Source organism: Myotis nattereri (genome assembly GCF_964212035.1).
Source record: "Myotis nattereri genome assembly, chromosome: 2".
Lineage (NCBI taxonomy): Eukaryota > Metazoa > Chordata > Mammalia > Chiroptera > Vespertilionidae > Myotis > Myotis nattereri.
Window position 1 is genome coordinate 121,774,495 of NC_138076.1, and position 23,165 is coordinate 121,797,659.

At 47.3% G+C, this 23,165-nt stretch overlaps 1 protein-coding gene across 2 annotated transcripts in view; it reads left to right on the plus strand.

Moving 5' to 3' along the window:
• SLC6A13 (solute carrier family 6 member 13) overlaps positions 1-23,165 on the plus strand; it is a gene marked incomplete at its 5' end in the record, with an annotated part of 49,863 nt that overhangs the window by 22,338 nt on the left and 4,360 nt on the right. The window contains 7 exons of one of the 2 annotated variants that reach the window (XM_081083659.1): positions 1,346-1,480; positions 4,523-4,663; positions 10,159-10,243; positions 11,120-11,252; positions 12,113-12,247; positions 20,258-20,361; positions 21,236-21,360. In XM_081083659.1, the coding sequence (XP_080939785.1) occupies positions 1,346-1,480; positions 4,523-4,663; positions 10,159-10,243; positions 11,120-11,252; positions 12,113-12,247; positions 20,258-20,361; positions 21,236-21,360 (858 nt within the window). The remainder of the gene's footprint in view (positions 1-1,345; positions 1,481-4,522; positions 4,664-10,158; positions 10,244-11,119; positions 11,253-12,112; positions 12,248-20,257; positions 20,362-21,235; positions 21,361-23,165) is intronic. The other variant, XM_081083660.1, reaches the window with a different exon arrangement.

Below are 23,165 nucleotides of genomic sequence, written 5' to 3' on the forward strand. Positions count from 1 at the left end.
TCGATCAGTTGCCTCATGCATGCGCCCCCATCAGGGATCCAACCTGCAACCTGTGTATGTGCCCTAACTGGGAATAGAACCTGTGACCCTTCCATGCACAGGATGACACACTAACCACTTAGCAACACTGACCAGGGCCATTGTATTTTTCATCTCATGCATTTTGAGATTTATTTCTAGAAGTTTGATTTGGATCTTTCAATATCTTTATTCTCTAACTTTTTGAGCACATGGAACACCATTATAATAACTATGGTATCTTAATGTCCTCATCTACTTATTCTAACATCTGTGCAAGTCATGGATTGGCTTCAATTGATTGATCTATCTACTAATTATGAGTGATATTTACCTGGTAATTTTTGCTTGGATGTCAGACCTGGTGATTTTGCCTTACTGGTGCTGAGTATTTTTGTATTTCTATAAATATTCTTGAGCTTTTTTTCTGGGATCAGTGAAGTTATTTGATCCTTTGGGTTTTGCTTTTAAGATTTGTTAGGCAGAACTAGAGTCGTGCTCAATCTAGGAATAATTATGCCCACAACTGAGGAAATGCCTTCTCTTCCCAATGCCCTTGAGTCCTGAGATTGTCCAGTGTGGCTGGTGGGAATAGTCACTCTTCCAAGCCCTGTGTGAGCACCATAATCTCAATCTTTTGAATGTTTTTCTCCCTTCTCCTTGGGTGGTTTCCTCACACATAAGTGCTGACCAGTACTCAGCTGAAAGCTAGAAGGGGACCCTATGCAGCTATTTGGATCTCCTGCCCTGTGCAGGTCTCTCCTCTCTGGTACTCTATGAACTCCCCTGTCTACTTTGCCAGATGATAAAAGTCCCTGGTGGAGAAAATGTTAGCATTTCTAGCATCAGTAGACTTCTCTCATGTAATGATTATGAAAACAAAAGCAGAAAGGGCTACTAAAGGGAAATGTAATTTCAGCCCCCTTAAAGTTCCTATTTAACTCTAAGAGCAATCATTTTCTTGAAAATAATTAAAGTCCCTGGGCTGTATTAATGCTCCTGGACATCCATCATTCAGTGAACCCCTTGTTATTGCCACAGGCTATGTGTTATTTAGGTAATAATTGATGTTGATCAGGGAGCAAAACTTGGTAGGTATAGATTGAAACTTCAAAGTGAAAAAAAGGGACTGATTAGATTCTAGATAACTTGGTGACTCTAGATCTCTGCTATGGTTCCAGACACCTAGACAGACGCCCCCTGCAGTGTTTCATGACCCCCTACCCTGGGATTCTGATGGGCAGTATGGGGTGGAAACTGGAAAAGATGAATGTGGACCATCAGGAGGCTAGTGCTAGGTAATGGACAGCCTGTTTCCCACCCACAGGTGCTTTTTTCATCCCCTACCTCATCTTCCTTTTCACCTGTGGCATTCCTATCTTCCTTTTGGAGACAGCGCTGGGCCAGTACACTAGCCAAGGAGGCATCACAGCTTGGAGGAAGATCTGCCCCATCTTTGAAGGTGAGTAGCTGTGTTCTGATTCCGGGGTATCTGCATTGGGGATAATAAAGCTATTTGAAATGACTGAGTGGTTTAGCAGCCATGCTGATTGAGATAAGATTCTGTGTGTTATGTTAAATCCTCCATTTATGGGTCCAGTACTGAGCTATGGAGAAGATAGTGATGAGGATGGAATAAAGGCTTTAGGTTAAATAAGTAGAGTGCAAAGCTATTTTAGTTATATATTTTAAATATATACTAGTATATATGACAATTATTTTATATCTTCAAAATATATGTAATCAATTATAAAACATTTTAAAAGAGAATTTTAAATAGGAAGCTATAATAAGTCTACCATCTTGACACAACAGCTATTTAAAATTTAGGGTGTTTTATTTCAATATTTCTTTTTATGTAGTATTTTCATAAGTTTCTATTTTGAAATAATTATATATTCACAGAAAGTTGCAAGAATATAGTACAGAAAGGTTGTCTGTACACTTCATGCAGTTTTCCTCAATGGTAACATCTATCTACACTAATAAAAGAGAAACATGCAAATAGGTGTCACTCCGCTACACTCACCAGCCAATCAGAGCAACTATGCAAATTAACCCAACAAAGATGGCGGTTAATTTGCATATGCAGGAACAGAGTGAAGACTGAAGGCTTCGGCTGAGTGAAGAGTGAAGATTGAAGACTGAAGACTGAAGATTGAAGAGGCTTGGCTTCTCCACTGCGGCTGCAGCAGAGAAGCCAAGCCTTGCTGTGGTCACAGCGGAGAAGCCAAGCCTCGCTGTGGCTGGACCAAAGGCCTGGGTCCCGGGTGCTGGAGGAAAACCGGTGCCAGCAGCCAGGGGAAGGAAGGCCTAGTGCACGAATCTTCGTGCAACGAGCTTCTAGTATATATATAAAAGCATAAGTGACCATTTGACTGTTTGACCGTTCAACCAGTAGCTATGATGTGCACTGACCACCAGGGGGCAGATGCTCAACACACAGGCATGGAAACATGGAACAGACTGATGAATCTCAGAAAGAAGGGGCAAGGGGGAAGGGGGGAGGATGGGAAGAGATTAACCAAAGATCTTATATGCACACTAGAAGCCTGGTGCACGGATTCGTGCACCAGTGGGGTCCCTTGGCCTGGCCTGTGAGGATCAGGCTGGGTCCCTCAGCCTGGCCTGTGCCCTCTCGCAATCCGGGACCCCTCGGGGGATGTCGGACTGCTGGTTTCTGCCTGGTCCCCACAGGCCAGGCCGAGGGACCCCACTGGTGCACGAATCCATGCACTAGGCCTCTAGTGTTGCATAACTATAGAACAATATCACAAACTGGAAATTGACATTGGTACTATCCACAGACCTTATTCAGATTTCACCAGTTTTCTTTGCACTCATTTGTATAATTCTCTGTAATCTTATCACTCTGGTGTGCAGCTTTGTGTAACCACACGACAATCAAGATACAGAACTATTCTATTGCCACAAAGATCTGTTGTGCTCCTCCTCTATAGTCACATTACCCCACCCGCCCTGCCCCCAACCTCAAGCAACCACTAATTTGCTCTCACTAATTTGAGAATGTTGTATAGATGGAAACATAAAAAATATAACCTCTTGAGACTGGCTTTTTCACTCAGCATGATGCCCTTGAGATTCATCTAGCTTGTTCTTTTATCAATAGTTCATTCTTTTTCATTGTTGAGTAGTATTCCATGGTATGGATATATCACAGTTTAACCATTCACCCATTGAAGAATATTTGGATTGTTTCCAGTTTGGGGGGGTGGGTATTTATTTTTGTCTACATAGAGTTTACATCTCTATTAACATGGAATACACACAGTTTATAGCTCTGTTTTACATTCAGTTTATTTTCTATTTTATATACAACATTTAATGATTCTATAAACTTTCAGCAAGTAGATATATTGTAATTTACTTAACAGTTCTTTGTTTTGGGCTTTTTCTTATTTTCAATTACTTATAAAATTGTTAAGTTCTGCTATCATGTGTATTTGTTGACATAGATTTCTCCCACCCCCTTTTTGGGGAATTATTTCTTTGGCATAAATTTGCAGGATTAGGATCACTGGATCAAATGGACGATCAAACTGATGTCTCTTAACCTGGCTTATTAAATTGTCCTGTGGAAGTGTTATACTGATTTACAGTGTGGATAAACATGAGTAAGCATCTTTCCCCTCTATTTTTAATAACTCTGAATTATGTGTGGTTCCCAAACTCCTCCACATATTGGAACCACCTGTGGACCTTCAAAACATCCTGTACCACACCCCAGATTATGATTTAATTTGTCTGGGGTCTGGTCCAGGCTTTGGAATTTTTAAAGTATCTCCAGGTAATTCTAATATGCAGGCAAGTTTGGAAATTATTGAGCTATATCATTTGTAAAAAATTTCACCCGGGCTGTAGTTGCAGAATGGTACCTCAGTCTTGTTTGATTTTGCACACCTGCAATTATTAGGGAGGATCTATTTGTATTTTCTCCTATGAAAATTATCTGTTCCTGCTCTTAACAGATGCTTTTATATTTCAGAAATATATCAGACTAATTCTGGGGAACATTAACTATTGGAATCTTGGAGTTAGTCTACACATTCACAAAATAACCTTGACTTGGTGAACTTTCAGAACCTAATAGAGATGTCAGTGCCCAGGAAGCCAAGGCAGGGCAGCAGAGTCGGGAGAAAGGTCCCCTTCTGACCAGGGCTGTTGGAGCGAGCAGCACACTCCTGCCTGCTGGGGAGGGAGAGGAGAGCTGGGAGCCACGGCTCCAGCATTTCTTCTTCTTCTTTTTGTTTCTTTATTGATTAAGGTATTACAAATGTGTCCTTACCCCCTCCCCTTTAATCCCCCCCACTCCTATTCATGCCCTCACCCCCCTGGTGTCTGTGTTCATTGGTTATGCTTATATCCAGCACTTCTTGTTTTAGGACACTGACAGTGGAGCCCAAACCCTCTGCTAAGCAGCAGTGGGCAGTGTGTGAGAAATCTGTCCACTATCCCTGGCTCAATTCTGCCCCTTTCCCTCCAGGCATTGGCTATGCCTCCCAGATGATCCTCATCCTCCTCAATGCCTACTACATCATTGTCCTGGCCTGGGCCCTCTTCTACCTCTTTAGCAGCTTCACCATCGACCTTCCCTGGGGAAGCTGCCGCCATGAGTGGAATACAGGTAAGGTCATCTCCAAATCCATTTCCTCCAGCTGCTCTGCCACATGAACCAGGAATGAGACTGTCCCCTTATTCCAGGCAACCCAATTCCCAGCCATAATTTGGGACTCACTAGAAATCTGGGAAGTGAATATCAAAGATAAGAGTGAGATTTCACCAGTATCAGAGGCCAAATGTATTCAATTAATGTATTATGAATTCATGTATTCAAATAGAACTATTTATGTAGTTTAGCTACTAGTATTTATTTATTCCAGTTTGAAATATTGTTAGCTTGGTATCTGTATATATTGTTTGTACATTTTCTTGTTTCTCATGCCTTCTCTCTGATACTGTTTTAGGTCTTTCCAACTCGCCATTCACCTGGCTTTAACCAGGGAAGGAGCTGTTTTGTATGTCATCAATATAACTTATAATAGCAATTACTTTTCTCTTGTGCCTGCAAAACTACAAGAGCCACCTGTGGCATTAGAACTACTAAGTCTAATGAATTGAAAGTAATGAAAACTTAAAAATACCTAGGGTAGTGCTAGCCAAAAGAACTTTGTGATGAGGTACTGTCTGGAATGGTAGCCAGCATGTGATTATCGAGTACTTGAAATGTGGCTCATGTATGTGAAGAACTGCATTTTTAAAATGTTTATTTAACTTTAATCATTTAAATGTAAAGAGCCACTTATGGCTAGGGGCTGCCCTTTGGCTAGCGCAGATGAAGAGCTTACTGGACGTGTCCTGTTTGGGTCTCAGCATCTCGTCTTGCACTCATTGCCCAGATACCTCTCAGGGCCTGTCAGTGGGGCCCTAGCTGTGCTCCTATTAATTTTTCTGGTTCAGGTAAATTACTCAGCTCTGAACTGGAGTTTGAATCAGTTATTAGCCAGGGAGGTGCATTTCTGCAATGGTTAGCATCGTGTTCAAGGCCCCTCTTGCCCTCAAACCTTATGCTCCCTTTTCAGGTATTCCCTTGCCGAGCTCTGTCACCACCTCCATTCCACTAATTCTGAGTGAAAAGTCAAATCTTGGAGGTACTTCCCCTGCCACCCTCAGGTGCATTAGGTTCTTGGCAGTACCTGCACTGACCCCTGGCCCTGCTGTGGCTCCTACACGATTTTCATCTGTTTGTTGGTCTGGTTTTCCCAAAGGTCAGCAAGAGCTTGAAGGCAGAAAAGAGGTCTTTATCTCTATGGCCTTTGTGCCTATCACAGTGCTAGCTACATTACAAGCACTAAAAATATTTGCTGAATGAATCAAGTTTTAAAAATATGTTATATTCTAATATTTTCTTTTATTTTTTTATCTTTTTTAATTAAATCTTTATTGTTCAGATTATTACATTTGTTCCTCTTTTTCCCCCTCATAATTCCCCTCCTCCCAGTTCCCACCCCACCCTCAGCCCTCACTCCCCACCCACTGTCCTCATCCATAGGTGCACGATTTTTGTCCAGTCTCTTCCCGCATCTCCCACACCCCTTTGCCCCGCAAGAATAGTCAGTCCATTCCCTTTCTATGTCCCTGATTCTATTATAATCACCAGTTTATTCTGTTCATCAGATTATTTATTCACTTGATTTTTAGATTCACTTGTTGATAGATGTGTATTTGTTGTTCATAATTTGTATCTTTACCTTTTTCTTCTTCTTCCTCTTCTTAAAGGATACCTTTCAGCATTTCATATAATCCTGGTTTGGTGGTGATGAACTCCTTTAGCTTTTCCTTATCTGTGAAGCTCTTTATCTGACCTTCAATTCTGAATGATAGCTTCGCTGGATAAAGTAATCTTGGTTGTAGGTTCTTGGTATTCATCACTTTGAATATTTCTTGCCACTCCCTTCTGGCCTGCAAAGTTTCTGTTGAGAAATCAGCTGACAGTCGTATGGGTATTCCCTTGTAGGTAACTGACTGTCTTTCTCTTGCTGCTTTTAAGATTCTCTCTTTGTCTTTTGCTCTTGGCATTTTAATTATGATGTGTCTTGGTGTGGTCCTCTTTGGATTCCTTTTGTTTGGGGTCCTCTGCGCTTCCTGGACTTGGAAGTCTATTTCTTTCACCAGGTAGGGGAAGTTTTCTGTCATTATTTCTTCAAGTAGGTTTTCAATATCTTGCTCTCTCTCATCTTCTGGCACCCCTATAATTCTGATGTTGGTACGCTTGAAGCTGTCCCAGAGGCTTCTTACACTATCTTTGTATTTTTGGATTCTTTTTTCATTTTGCTTTTCCAGTTGGGTGTTTTTTGCTTCTTCATATTTCAAATCTTTGACTTGATTCTTGCGATCCTCTGGTCTGCTGTTGGGAGTCTGTATAATATTCTTTATTTCAGTCAGTGTATGCTTAATTTCTAGTTGGTCCTTTATCACAACCTCTAGGGTCTCATTAGATTTCTTGAGGATCTCACTACATTTATTGGCGGTTTCTAGAAAGTTCTTGAAAAACCTTAAAAGTGTGGTTTTGAACTCTATATCCAGTAGTTTTCTTTCCTCCATTTGTGTCCTGTTTCTTTGTCTTGGCATTTTTTATGCTTCCCTGTGTTGATAAAGTGGTTTTCTGTGCTAAGTGTCCTCTAGGGCCTGGTGGCTCAGCCTCCCCAATTACCTGAGGTAGACACTCTTGGTGCACCCCTTTGTGGGCTTTGTGCACAGTCTTGTTGTAGTTAAGCCTTGATTGTTGTAGGTAACACTGGGAGGATTTGACCTCCAGGCCAATTGGCTGTGAGAATCAGCTGTGTCTACGGTGGGAGAACTTCTGTGCTGAAGACACCCTTATGGAGCATGACTTGCTTCAGTGGGGCTTTGGTGCTCACTGAGTCTGCCCCCTGAGTGTGTCCCTTATGGATCTGCGGAGTTATAATTGGATGGTCCCACTCTGACCACTCGGTACACTGGCTCTTGGATCTACGGAGGTGCTAAGCTAGCCTCTGTCTGAGGCTACCCTGCAGAATCCAGCTGTAAAGCAATGCAAGTTGCCCTGGGGCCTTGGGCAGCTGCAGTTTGTTAAGTAATTTTCAGATTACAAAGGGCTGGGCCTTTCATATGCAAAAGCCTCCATGCAAGGTTTGGGTGGGGCGGAGCCCCAGGGGATCAACTGGGCAGGCACAGTGAGCAGTATGGCTGCTCTCAGTCCTGTTCTCAGAGGCCCATTTCTCAGTGTCCCAGCAATCGTTTCAAGTACCTCTGAGAGAAAGCTGCCCTCGAGTTCCGACCGATGCCAGACAGTCCCGTTTCTCCCGTATGAGTCTGGTTCCCCAGAGACTTGCCTGGAACTGGAGGTCAGAGCCTGAGACTCCTTCCCGATTGAAAAAGACAATCGTGACCTCAGCCGCCAGCCCTCTCTGCATGCACCTCCGCACCTTTGTATTTTACTTCCACACCGCACCTCCTCTGAGTCTTGGTATGCTTTTCTCTTTCCTTCTAGTTGTAGAATTTCCACTCAGCCAGCCTTTCTGTGGTTCTGGATGTTGTCCATTCCGTCTTTTAGCTGTATTTTTGAAGTGGTTGTGTGAGACAGCAATCTCCAGTGTTTACCTATGCCGCCATCTCTAATATTTTCTTTATGTGATATATTTTCCCTCCCTCCCTCCCTTCCTCCCTCCCTCCCTTTCTCTCTCCTTCCTTCCCTCCCTCCCTCCTTCCCTCATTCCCTCCTTCCTTCCCTCCTTCCCTCCCTCCTACCTTCCTGCCTGCCTTCTTTCCTTCCTCCCTTCCATCTATGTGCACTGAAATACCCTTGACAACCAGCTTGTCAGATGGTGACTTTATCCAGATCTCAGTGGAGTTCCTCTTGTAAAATTGTGTGACTCTTTGGTGGCCTAGGACTTTTGCTTTAGGCCTGCCTTTAGTTTGATTGGGGGTGGGGTCTCTCTGAGACAATTCTGAGGCAAATGCAACACCCAAGTCTATTGCTCCCTGACATTTTGGATGTTTCTCCTAGTGAGTCTGGTTTTACTCCGAGCCGGGCATCTTGAATAGTGCAGGATGGCCTGTCCTGCCGTGGTGAAATGCTTGGTGTGCTGAAGCTTTGAGGAAAGTGACATGTCTAGTGAAAACAGTGCTGACTGGCATTGCCATCCAACATATATTATTGAACTCCAACTCTGTTCTAAGAACCGAGGATGTGGTAACATATAAAAATGAAGGTCCCTGCCTGCATGGAATTGTCATCCTAGTGACAGGAGACAGACAGACCATACACAAAATAAATGAGAAATAATAGTTATCATGTGAGAAGGCCTGTGGAGAAAAATAAAACAGGGAGGAGGTTTTAGGAATTTTAGGGGTGGGGGGTGTAATTTTAAATGGGTCATCAGTGAAGGCTTTATGGAGAAGATGACAGGAGTAATGCTCCAAGGAGGATGGGGAGTGAGCCACTGAGACAACAGGAGACAGACACGAGGTGGCAAGGACTCCCTGTCAAAGGCCCTGGGGCACCAGTGCCAATAGCACCCAGGGAGCAACAGGGGTGGTGTAGCTGGGGCAGGTGAGTAGCAGCAGTGGGAAGTGAGGCCAGAGGTGATGGATAGATTAAATAGGGCCTTGGAGGTGATTATAGGGGTTTGGCTTTTTTCTCTGAGTGGGATAGGAAACCTGTTGGAGAGTTTTGAACTGGGGCGTGACATAAAACATGACTTACATTTTAACAGTGTCACTCTGACTGCTGTATGGAGATTTGATTAGGGAGGCAAGAGTACAGGCTGGAGTGGGGAGGCATGAGATGGTGGTGACCTGCGGCAGGGTGGTGGCAGTGGTGATAATGAGAAAGGTCAGATTCTAGGTATTTTGAAGATGGAACATACACAGCTCACTGGGCTGGATTCTAGCCCTCAGTCACTTACAAACTAAGACAGGCCATTTCTAAGCAGACTCCCTTTCTTCATGTGTACGATGGGAAAACACTATCTGTCTTAATATTTTTGAAGATTACTATACTAATAAAATAGAAAAAATATTGTAGACATGCTTTGTGAAACTCCAAAATTATGGACAAATAACTAAGAGCTACTGCTTATTGAGTACTTTACTGACATGTTTTCATTTGATTCCCTGTCGGTCCTACAAAGGGATGTTCGCATGTCATTTGGGAGATGAGGGATGTGAGGCTTGGAGAGAGGGCCAGGGTTCCAGCCAGAGCTTTTTTGCACCTGTCCCCATGCTCTTTAGCGACTTGGATGCGTAACGTCCCTAGAAGCCTTCTTAGTATTCTTCAAAAGTTATGACTTTACACACAACACTTACCTGGGAGTATTTGTGTACTTTGAAGTGTGTCTTTCCTGATGCCATCTGATCACGCTTTAGTAAGAATATGCACCCAAACATTTAGAAACTGACAAGTAAAAGCATGTGGGAGAGGGTGGCGTGGGCTTGTCGAGGTTACGTGTTTAAGGATGTTTCGTAGAGACAAGTTCAGCCCAGTTCCTTCCAGATACCTCACTTCCATTCTCCTGAAATTTCACCCCAAATACTGGTTAATGATTCTTCTCTGCTTCCTTCCCTGGGACCCATGAGTAGAACACTGTGTGGAGTTCCAGAGGACCAATGGCTCCCTGAATGTGACCTCTGAGAATGCCACCTCTCCTGTCATCGAGTTCTGGGAGTAAGTGAGGCCCGTTTTTTATCCCCCACTGTGGGTTGTGTGTTTGGAAGGTCACGGGGATGGGCTCAGCCAGTAGTGACTCCCAATGGACTACAACGCAAGATTTTCTATCTCCTTCGTTGGTGGCCCTGTCACGTCAGCGGCTTTTTTCTGTTGTGTCCATATTTGTGGTTAGTGCAGAACAGGTTTCAGAGATGAGAAGTTTGCAGCTCTCCTGCCTTTCCTCTCCCACATGTCCACCCCCCTGTTAGCTAGTGCACACCCACGTGTGTCCACACCCTTAACTACCCTCCTCTCTTCAGCTGCATGTGCATTGTCTCTTAACTTCCCTTCCCCAATACTGACATTCATCTAGGGCAGCGGTTCTCAACCTGTGGGTCGCGAGCCCTTTGGCGGTCAAACGACCCTTTCACAGGGGTCGCCTAAGACCATCCTGCATATCAGATATTTACATTACGATTTATAACAGTAGCAACATTACAGTTATGAAGTAACAACGAAAATAATTTTATGGTTGGGTCACAACATGAGGAACTATATTTAAAGGGCCAGAAGATGGAGAACCACTGATAGGGCATAATTCCTCCTATCAAAACATCCTGTAACCCTGGTTGAGAAAATGCGTTTGCACCTCCTTCTCCCGGTTAAATTGGTACTCAGCCTCCCAGAGCAAACTTACCTGGAAGCAGTTTATATTTGCCTCACTTTCTATCTACCCCCATCTCTGGGCAAAGGAGAGCCTCATGGATTCAGGTGACAAGAGCTGACAAGCCTTTGGACAAGAGCTGGGAGGCATGGCTCCACTGCCTGAGATACAAGGGCCACGAAATGGAGGCTGGCAGCAAAGTGGAGCCTGGCTCAACCTTCTCTCCCCAGGAGGCGGGTTCTGAAGATCTCTGATGGCATCCAGCACCTGGGGGCCCTGCGCTGGGAACTAGCCATATGCCTCTTGCTTGCCTGGGTCATCTGCTACTTCTGCATCTGGAAGGGGGTCAAGTCCACGGGCAAGGTCCGTGTTAGAGAGCTCCTGGCCCTCCCATCCCAGGACTCCCTGCCTTCACTGGGGGTTCAGTTACCCAAGAGTTTCCTAAGTTGTAGCTTAGTCAGGGATGGGAGGGAATGACCCAACCAAGATTTGTATGTCTTCCCCTTTGATTCTATGCCTCTCCTGAGTTCAATCCCAAATCCTTCTGCTCTTTGGGGAAATTAAATGGAAGAGAGAGAGGGTGGGTGGGTGGAGAAGGACACTTGCAGAAAAATTTGACCTTGGAATATACCACATATGCAGGCATATTGCAAATAGAACATAGTTCATGGCTCCCTAGCCCAACATTTCTTTGGAAAAGGAATTCCAATAAGATCATTAGTCTCAACATGATTCAAAATCAACCTGAGAAGCTGGGGGAACTGTTTGCCCTAGGGTGTGTAGGAATTAGAAGGGCATTCTGAGTTCTCCAGACTCCTGCCTTGGAGGCCTCTGACAAGGCATTCTTCCTAATCTGGTTGCACTAAGCTTGTAAGCTCTGTGAGGACAGGGATCATGTGTTACAGATCTTTTCATACCTGACATCCCTCGACATAATTCCAACATGTCCGTTGGGAGAATGCCTAAGTTCACTCAGGCACTCAACAAATATTTATTGGGTATGTGTTGAGGGCGGGTGAGTGCTTTAGGCAGTAGAGGGGAACGGAGAGGTTTGGGCTCACAGTTAGGGGAGGTGGAACTGAGGTGAGAGGGTAGGAGCAGATGGGGAACTCCTCTGACCTCTTCTGTAGCTGGGGAGCTCCTGACTGCAGTTTCACTGCTGGGCCTCCAGCCCCGTCTCTCCTACTCACAGGTTTCTTATCTCTCATCTGCCCCTTGGCCAGGTGGTGTACTTCACAGCCACATTTCCTTACCTCATGCTGGTGGTCCTGTTAATTCGAGGGGTGACACTGCCTGGGGCAGCCCAAGGGATTCAGTTTTACCTGTATCCAAACCTCACACGTCTGTGGGATCCCCAGGTAAGAAGCCACAGACATGGGTTGTCCTGTGGCTCTGGAGGTGCTGGAGCTACAGACCTTCCCTGTGCTCTGTGGGCCAGCCCTGCTCCTGGCCCAACCCTAAAAGCATCCACCATGGGCCAGAAGATCGCAGGCATCTGTTGGCAGCTGCCTCACAGCTGCCAGGGAAGCCGGGGGGGGGGGGGGGGGGGGGGGCCTGAGGCCCTAGTAATATTTCTCAGGAGTGGCAAATATGTCACTTACAGCCTTTGCTCACCGGCTGGACCCTACCTACCTCCATCCCCTTTGTGCACTTTTCCCCTTGGCCATCATATTTCACACCTAGCTTCTTCTCTACTTCCTAACCCTCCATCAGCCCCCTCTGGCTCCCTCCCTCTGTCAGAAGGCCCATCTCTAGGTCCAGTTCCCAGCTGGGCGGGTGTTGAGTTTCCTGTTGGTCATCAAGAGGCCCCGCCCCTGCCCTCCCCTCCGCCAGCTTCCTCCGGCCCTCACAGGGAGGGGGCGGTGCTGCTTGCTGGCTGGAGGGGTTTGTAAAGCGGGGCCTGAAGCAAGAAGCCGCTGCCTCTGGCGGGTTCCTTATCTCCTGTCTGGCTGCCATTTGTGGAGGCCGGGGTGTGGGGGAGCTCCCCGAGAACCCTGAGATGTGCTACCAGCTCGGTGCCTGCCTTCCCCCGGGAGCATGCGCACAAGTTTGACAGCCTCCCTCCGTGCTGGAGGCTCTCTGCCCAAGACAGGGACCCTGAAGAACAAGTGGGTGGCGGTTCAAACATTTTAAATAGCGAGGCACCAGCGCAGTCACTGAAATTGCTGGGAGGGAGCAAGAGAAAAGGAGTGTCACTCGCGTCCACAGTCCCTCCTGGCGACTCAGTTCACGCAGAGGCAGTGGCTCCCCCTTGCGCGGAATTTGGGGTGATACAGCAGCTCAGTTATCCCCAGTCTCCCAGCCGCCTGGCAGAGTTAGGAGTTCTTCCATCCTGAATCCTACCAGGGCTGCCGGCTCCGCAGTCAGGAACAGCCTCATGGAGTCCAGTAGCCTCGCGCCCTGGGTATTTCTCCATGGTCTGCTGGTGGGACAGGAGCTCCTCCTCCGCCCTCCCACGTCTTAGTCACAACAGCGCTACAGATGGCTGCTGCGTCATCTCCAGTGGGGCGCAGGGTTGCAGTCGGCTTTAGCCACAAACTGTTGAGTCATGGCCATTGGAGCTGAAAGGGCTCCAGAGGTCATGCAGTGCAAACTCCTCGTTGCACAGATGAGCAAACGGGGCCCAAGGTCACACAGCAAGCGGCAGGCCAAACAAAGTGCACTTTTATTTTGTGGCTCATAAGCCCTATGGCTTATCTGGAACCAAAGGGCTGTGATGGAGAGTAGGCAGCAGGCAGGTCTGGGCAGCAGAGCGGAGGGAGCCATCGAGGTTCTGGAGCAGCTGAGCCACAAATCCCACCTTGTTTGGAGGTCAGGCTGGGAAGGAGGGAACATGTTCAGGCCAGGAGACAGGCAGGTGGGCTGAGGGAGAAAAAGGAGAGAGGGCCCAGCATTTCTGGAACGGATTTATGGCTTCTGTGATCAGTGCCTTGTTTGTCCTGATCAGCGATTTACCGCAAAACACTGTTGAGTGCTTACAGTGTCTCTGGCATTAAGAGGTTTACATGCATTATTTCAGCTAATCCTCACGGCAGGTCAGTGAGGTACCCTTATTTTATAGATAAGGAAATGAAGGCCTGAAGAGCTTAAAGAATTTTCTGTCCTTGCACCTGCACCTGGAATCCAGGTCTGAATGATAAAAATTCCACATACTTTATAACCTCTTGAAGGCAAAGTCCCCATTTGTGTGTATGTGTGTGTGTGTGTGTGTGTGTGTGTGCATGTATCTTCCAGCAAACATAAAGAAGGGGGACCAGATAGCTTTAAACGCTGAGAGTTAATAAGGTCATCATTCTGTGTCTGGGTTACTAGAGGGAATAAGACCTCTTGTAAATCCTCTCTCCAGGATACCATCTTTCCACTCCCAGCCAGCACAGGCTGTGCAGGAAGCATGAAGTTTCAAGGGCCTGGCTTGGCCCTGAGCTTTCGAGCTGCCTGCCTTGTTAGCTGCCTGGTCCTGGCCCCATGCTGAAGTGAGGCCCTTGTTGTCTGCAAGCAGAGCAACCCCTGCAGGGTGGATGCCCTGCCAGAGCACTAATTGAATGTAGTTGGCACCCCCCAGGAAGTGTGATAATTCCAACTGGCATTTGCCTGGCACTTGAGAAAGGTACAAATTCCTGCTAGCCAACACAAAGACCAAAGACATCTCTCCGGCGAGCACTCGGCGTGGGAGTGGGGACCCAGGCAGAGGCAGTGCTGGGTCATCTGGTTCCCTCTTTTCCTGCCAGGCTTTGTGTGCAGGGGGGTTGCTGCCTGCCCTGGTGCTCCCCAGGGCTTGTCTCCGCCCCATGAGGAACGGCCGCTGGTGCAGTGCATGCTTTATCCGGGCACTTGTTTCTTTCCTTTTGTCAGTCCTACTGTCCTCTGTTAAGGGCAGGGTAAGGGCATGGGCTGGGGGGTAGGGTGTCCAAAGAGCCTTTGTTGAACCTTTTAAATCTCTGCTAAATGATTCTAATGAAGGATTTATTTAGGGAGGAGGTTGGAACCACTGAGTCTTTTAAAAATTGATATCGTACATTGAAATCTATGGGACCTCATATACACCTGAAACAAATACAATAATGTTTGTCAACTTTATTGAAAAAAAAATTTTTTTTTTAAATTAAGATTTATGAATTGGGTGTCATCCCATCTAGTAAACAGAAGGGTGGCCCAAGAAGTTGTACAAACTGGAAGGTTTTTGTGGGCAGACACTGGGCAGGGTGGAGACGTTATTAGCAGAAGAAAAGAGGGTTGTTTCTGGCAGGGTCACCTTTTCGTAGGAAGGGGTAGTTGGGGTCTTTAGAGGGCAGATGACTCTAAACCAGTCTGGCTTAAGGTCACATTCCTGGGAGGAGCTGAAAACTGCAATTATGTTTTGGCTCGTTGTGGAGTGGGAGGTGGGGCAGGTGACACCACCTTGTCTCTTTTTCTTAACCGTTGGGAAAAGAGAAGGAAACCTGCTCAAAGGATGCAGCCCTCTCACATTCCTATTGCTAACTGGCTCTCCCAACCCCGCTGCCTTGATGACAGGGTTTTGAACCAAGTCACTTGTTCCTTCAGGCTAATGAGAACCCTATCCAAGGACAAATGATCCACGGGATGGATAATGACCGGAGGGGAAATCTTCTGGCCTCCAGTCTCCTGCAGATACTTCCCACTGCCTGAACCCATGGAGACAGAAAGGAGGCGAGGGAGTCCATTGGTACAATCGGACAGGGCAGCCTTCCCTGGCACAACAGCAGGAAAAGGGTGGAGAGCAGATACGGAGGCACAAATAGAAGACAGGTGAAGCTGTTTCTAAGAGGCAGTTATGTGGAAGCAGAGTCATTAATATGTGTTTAGAAGACAGACAACAAGTAACTATTTTCGTTCACTGACATTATAGGCATCCCAAACACCCACTGCCGAGTTCTTTAGAGACCCTGTGAGAACACATTTACCCTCCAGTTCTCTCTCTGCAAGCACAAGCTATTTCCAAGAAAGTCCTCTTGTGTTTCTTCAATAAAGTACCTTTATGATTTTTCACTTTAATAAGAAAAGCAACAAGCAAAACCACTAATTTTTTTCTAATTTTTATTGATTTCAGAGAGAAAGGGAGAGGGAGAGATAGAAACATCAATGATGAGAGAGAATCATTGATCAGCTGCCTCCTGCACACCCCCTACTGAGGATTGAGCCCACCACCCGAGCATGTGATCTTGACTGGAATTGAACCCAGGACCCTCCAGCCTGCAGGCCCATGCTCTATCCACTGAGCCAAACCAGCTAGGGCCAAAACCACTATTAAAGAGAAAACCGCAGGCCCAAAATGGTGTCACTTGTGCTAAAATCCTATGATACCAAACCTAGATTAAATATCTATTTGCAGTTTCAAACTCTCTTAGAAACATAATCTTGATCAACCTGTCTGGGATTTTCTGATCAAGACCAATGAGGTAATTTCTATAGAAGAAAGAGGCAATCTGCGAGGTAAAAACCTTTCACCAAAAAAGACATCCTGGCCCATTTCTTTTGCTGACTGATTCCTTCCCCTGCCCTTCTTCCTAGGCGAAACTTTTATTTTGTACAAGCCCATCAGAGTGCCCTTTTAGTTGCTACGGGGCACACTGTCTGATTCATGAATTGCTTAGTAATTGCTAATAAATCCATGGGACCTCACCATCACCGAAAGGTGGGTTGCTTTTTAAAAATATGCAGCCCAGCCGTAACCAGTTTGGCTCAGTGGATAGAGCGTCGGCCTGCAGACTGAAAGGTCCCAGGTTCGATTCCGGTCAAGGGCATGTACCTTGGTTGCGGGCACATCCCCAGTAGGAGGTGTGCAGGAGGCAGCTGATCGATGTTTCTAACTCTCTATCTCTCTCCCTTCCTCTCTGTAAAAAATCAATAAAATATATTTTTAAAAAAATGCAGCCCAACAACAAACCAGCAATAGCTGACATCTCGATTATGTGTTTATTATTTGCCAGGCACTTTACTGAGTGTGTGACTCAGTGGAATCGTCCTACTAAACCTGGGAGTTAGGTGTTAGCCTCACTTTACAGATGAAGACACTAAAGCTTAGAAACCTGAAGAAATTTGTTCCAAATCACAAAACTAACATGTGCGGGAGCTTGGGTTTTACACCAAGTAGTTTTTTGGAGTCTGCTGTGTTAATCACCATGATATTCATTTTCCCAAGAATAGTAATTATTTGAGAGTTTTAGTGGCTATTTTTTATTATTCCAGAAGGTGGGATAGGGAACTCATATTTATCTTAGGCATTTTACATACATTATTTAATTTATTATTATTGCTATTTTCCTGATGAGAAAAGTAAGGTTCAGAGAGGTTAAGTGACTTGCCTAAGATCATACAGCTAGTAGTTAATAGAGTTAGTAAATTATCCCAGCTCATTTTGACTCCCAAACCCAGGCTTTTTCCATTACACACTATTGCCCTCCTAAAAATAGTAAGTATAAAATCCTTGGGGTTGGACTCCAAGTTGAAAACATCTTTTCTGTACCTCCCAGAGCTCACTCTCTCTTCCTTGGTGCCCCCACAGAACTCGTTTCTGCCCACACTCCCCCAAGGGTCTCTCACACTTGTTTCATTCTTGGTTAGTCTCCTGCCCCAGCCAAAGACACATTGGAGCTTTGTTCCAGAAACCAGGGCTCCTGGCACAGGCCGGGAGTGGGCCGCCTGCAGTGGGAACAGAACAGCTTGCTCTGCTGGTTCCTTCAGCCCTTCTTCTGACCCCATTCCTTCCTCCTATCCCAGCAGGCTTGTCAGGCAGCAGCTGTGCAGAGAGCTGGGCTTGCCAAGCTCCCAGTGAGGGGGCCTTAGTCAGAGGCATCACATCTGACCTCGCACTCTGAACGCGCAGCCCCCTGCTGCGTTCGCCTCTGTTCTCAGTAACCTCTCCTCCCAACTCGGTCATAGTCTGTCCCCCTCAGGGTGAGGTAAACTGCCAAGTCACAATTTTTCTTCCCAAGCCCAAGTTTACAAAACTTCATAAGCACAGGATTTGCACCCCTGCCAGCATGTGGGCAGCCACAGACATCTCTGTGGACACCGGGCAGTTTCCCCAGCAATGTGTGGGTCCCCCTCACCCTGTGGCTGCGAGGCACACGGAGCAAACCTCCTAGGCCTCCTAGGCCGGATGGCCTGTTATGAAAGATCACCTGATCTCATGACAGAGGGAGCCCCCAGGCAGAGAGGCATCGCTCCCCACCCCGCATCTCTGACCCCCGGGGTAAATCCATGCTGTACAAGCTCAGTGCTGCTCATAACCCACTGAGTGAGCAGGAGGGAGGCAGGACAGGGTGACCTTCAGACCAGAGGTCAGTGAGTTTTCCTGAGTTGACCACCTTACAGTATCTGGGGGGCAGAGTTTTAGAAGAAAAAATGATTTAAAACATCTCCTCAGCCCCGGCTGGGTGGCTCAGTTGGTTGGAGTGTTGTCCTGTACACCAAAAGGTTGCGGGTTCCATTCCAGGTCAGAGGACATACCCAGGTTTTGGGTTTGATCCCGGTTGGGGGCATATAGGACACATTGATCAATGTTTCTATCTCATCTCTCTCTCTCTCTCTCTCTCTCTCTCTCTCTCTCTCTCTCTCTCTCTCTCTCTCTCCCTTCCTCTGTCCATCCCTCCCACCCTTTCTCCCTCCCTCCCTCCCCCTTCCTCTCTAAAATCAATAAACATATCCTCATGTGAGGATTAAAACAAACAAAAATCTCAAACTTTTGTCATCAAACTGAATTTTGTAAACACCCATTCTTGTGTGCAGGTTCTTTCTTTTCATTCTTACCCTAACCCTTCTTTTGCTTTAGAAGTAAATCCTGATGACCCCTCTCCTTCCCATTATAATGTCTCTCATGTTCAAAAAAGCCCCCCGGTGTTTCCACCCTCCAGACTATTCCTTGGTAGCGGCCCTTCTGGATCTGCCTCTGAGCCCTGTTCCTTGGTGGCAGCTTCTGCCTCACAGAACTCCTTGGGGATGGGAGCCACAGTGAGCAGGGGGACAGGAGGCTAGAGATACCCCCCCCCCCTGCCTTCCCCACCTTTCCCTGCTCTTTTCCCATTCCTGCAGGAACGGAAACATAACAAGAGGAGTGAGTGCCAGGATGCACCTCTGACGCCAGCCTGGGGGCTGTAGGGCAGTGATTTCCACATCTGGCTGCTCAGTAGGATCACCCAGGAAGCTCTGGACACGATACAGATTTCTGGGTTCTCCTTTAGCCCTAGAGACTCAGTGTCTCCACTGGGGATGCTGGTTGAGGAATCAATGTGATTCTGATGTAGTCAGCTTGCCAGCGGGTCCCTGGGGCCCACTATCATGCCGAACAAAATGGCACTTTGGTGGGTGGGTGTGACGCGAGAGAGCAGCGGCAGCTGAGGGTGGTGCGATGTTAGGGAGGCAGGGAGGACAGGTAAGGGCCGTAGGAGCTTTGGACAGAACGAAGCTGAGGCTTGGGTGTGTGGGGGCATTGGGGACCTGACACGGTGAAAGGAAATTGGCACGTGTGTGGGGGCTACTGGGGTAGAGCCAGACAACGGTCAAGAAATGGGAACGCAGAGATGTTGGGACAACTGCTGGCACCCAGAGCTTGGCGTTCCCTTGTAGGGCTCACATCCTCCGAAGGCAGGAGGCGCCTGGGAGGATCCGTCGCCCCAGGACCCCACCTCCTGCCAATCTGCAGGGTTGCCTGGTCCTGTTTGCCTTGATGTGCTTTTTCTTTGGGATGTTATTCTAGCTGTTAGACCTAAATCATAACACACGCAGGCTGGGTCAGCAGCTGAGACAACAGTGACAACAATATACCCTGTGTTAGCTGGAGAGCTCTTTCCCCCCCAAGGAGAACAAAGCCCTTTGCAGATGCATTTCTGTTCATCCTCTTGACTTTCTGGTGAGCTGAGGATTACTCTTCCTGCTTTTCAGACCGAGGGTTTAGGGGCACGAGGGGAAAAGCTTCATCCCACGTAGCACTGATATTACGGACCATTAGCTCAGAGATCCTGTCTCTGGTCACACCTCCAGGAGAGCCCAGGACAGGATTTGGTGGATGCAGAACCAGGGCTTTGTTTCTTTGATAGAAGCCTGGTGCCAGGCCTCGCTTAGTTCCAGGGCGCCCTCCCACTCACTCACCCTCTCCACCATGGTCCTTCAGTCTTCTTCGAATGCCTAAGGCAGATGCCATCGTGGTAGCGCTCGAGAAACCCCATCTAGGGGCTCAGGAAGTAGAGTCCATTGGGGTTGCAGGGTCACAGCGGGGGCCTGCACAGGCTGAGGACAGAATTCTCGTCATCCCTAGCCAGTGCCTGGCTCAGCCATGGTCCGTGTGCTCCCATGGAGCCCAGATGCCCCGGTTCCCTGGGGTGCAGCTTTCTTGCCTTTTCCCTGTGTAGGTGTGGATGGACGCGGGCACCCAGATCTTCTTCTCCTTCGCCATCTGTGTAGGGTGCCTGACAGCCCTGAGCAGCTACAACAAGTACCACAACAACTGCTACAGGTGACTGGGGAGTGGGCCTGAGCCACAAACCCACATCCCACTGTGCCTCCGGCCGTGCTGGGTCAGGGGTGATTTCATGGATTCGCCCACCCCGACCCTTCACCCCACTTTCCAATACTCCAGGGCTACCAGTTGCTGAAAGGGGCCAACTGCAGCCTAGGCAAACGGTTGGCGGGGGAGCGCAGCGGGGCCCAGCCTGGGCCCCGGCTAATGTGGGGTCATGGGGCTCAGGATGCCAGCGAGCCTGAGGAGTAAGTAGTCATGCCATGCAGTGGGGCCTCCGTCTGTCCTGCTGTGTATGGGAGCCCTGGCAAACACGGATTCCTTACCCACCCTCCTTCACCCCTGCCCCAGCTAGTGTCCCCTCCCTGTGGTTCCCTTTTCATACCTGGTTCATATCAGAGAATTTAAGTCAGTTCTAATATCAGCCCCAGATAGCATAAAATTTCAGAGTCAGATTTAGGTGACTAAGAATCATTGGTTGCTTGGGACTACCCAGGCCCGCGTCCTGGGCGTTAGCACGGCGCACTGAACTGTGTCAGTGATGGGGTCCCAAATGTGTGGTGACAATGTGTCGGGGAAGGGAGGCTGTGTGGCAGTTTGTAATTTTCCCATTAATATTTTACTTCCTCGGAGCCTCATTCTTTTGGGATGACCTTGCTTTATGCCAAGTCTAAGCCAGTGGGGTTGGGAGAGCAGCATGGTTCCTGGAATGCTCATCGTCATTCTGCCAGGCAGCCCCTCTGGCCTGTCTGCTGGGAGGGCCTGAGCTCCCCTGGGGCTCCCACTGCTCTGGACCGCAGGCCTGAGACACTGCAGCTCTTTCTGACCTACCCTCCCTCCCCGCCCCCCCCCCCCCCCATCTCACCCACAGGGACTGCATGGCCCTCTGCTTCCTCAACAGTGGCACCAGCTTTGTGGCTGGGTTTGCCATCTTCTCCATCCTGGGCTTCATGTCCCAAGAGCAGGGGGTGCCCATCTCCGAGGTGGCCGAGTCAGGTGAGTGTTGGGGAGGCCTGAGGCTGTGGATTCTGTGAGCTTTGAACCTTCGCCAACTGGGTTCCGGAGGCGTTTCTACTGTCGCCTTCACGTAGGTGAGCTCTGGTCACCTTTCAGTGGGTTCTCAGGAAGTCCTGGGGGAGCACTTAAAAACAGCAATTACAGCTTCAAAGGGTTAATGGGTATAGAGCAGGGGTGGGCAAACTTTTTGACTCGAGGGCCACAATGGGTTCTTAAACTGGACCGGAGGGCCGGAACAAAAGCATGGATGGAGTATTTGTGTGAACTAATATAAATTCAAAGTAAACATCATTACATAAAAGGGTACGGTCTTTTTTTTCAATAGTTTTATTCATTTCAAATGGGCCGGATCCGGCCCGCGGGCCGTAGTTTGCCCACGGCTGGTATAGAGTGAATATTTTTCTTCCCACCCCAATGTTATCAGGCCACCAGTGTTATCAGGTTCATGTTTATGCCTACAGAAATAGCTGAGGTGTATGAGAAAAGCATATCCCTATATATATATGCACATGCATTCACACATAGGGACATATTGCTATTGCTACTTTTCACCCCCTTTTTAAAAATGAATTGATAACACGCTATATACACCGTCCTTCACCTTGACTTGTTCACTTTAAAACCCCAGAGGTAAGTTTATATTGGCTCAGAGAGTGTCTTCCTTTTTCAAGTGAATGCTTTTCCACTACGCAGTCTTCTTGTTGCTTCTTTTAGATAAAATCAAGGACTGGTCTCCTATCTGGGTAAGCTCTAAATGTTTCTTTTGCTCTTCCCCTATTCTTGAAGACCATCCACTTATACTCTGTAGCAAGACAATTTTTTTTTTAAATCATAGCATTCACAAGCACACCCTTGTCATACATAGTGCCAAGCACTGGGCAACTAACATCACTGACTCTTATTAAAAGTGATAATATTTTGCCCTGGCCAATGTGGTTCAGTTGGTTGGGCATCATTCCATGCACCAAAAGGTTGTCGGTTTGACTCCAGTAACACATCTTTTTAAAAAAGTGATAACACTTCACTTTTATTAAGCACTTACTATATGCCAGGCACTGTGCAAAGCATCCTGCCTGTGCCATGCGGTGGGAAGCTGGGAGGCAGGTGCTAGTACCGTCCCCCTGCTCACCAGTGAGGGGAGCGGGGCTTCAAGAGGTAAAGGACTGTTGAAGGTCACAGGTTCACACCCTTTTGTTTTTCAAAGGAAGCTTCCTACAGATGAATCCAAGTGCTGGCCTGTGACTCTGTTCCTGCTATTTAAGCCAGCTGAGAGGAACACTAATTTATTTGAGAGACTGAATGTCAGTGGTATTCTGGAAATAATGCCAGTTCACTGCTTGTAGGGTAACAAAAAAGGCCTAGGGAAGGGGGGGGGGCGGCAACTGGTGGCCCCAGGTGCAGTCTAGTCTTGGGGGAATTCTCTTTGGAACCATCTCCTCTATAGAAAGAACACAGCAATTGCCTTAGTTGATGGGGGAGCATGAGGGCTCCAGGTCTCATCAGACCCTGCCGCTCCCTCATTTTACCCACACAGCCTGGCTAGTCCCTGAGTTCTTCTACAACTTCTGGTTTGGGGCAATAGATTTGTCCAATTTGGGATAGAACTTATAGAAATGCGAGTGATATACCCCTTTGTATTTTCCAAGACCCTTTATACACACAGCCTCTAGGTCAGTGATGGCGAACCTATGACACACGAACTCATTTTTTTGGTTGATTTTTCTTTGTTAAATGGCATTTAAACATATAAAATAAATATCAAAAATATAAATCTTTGTTTTACT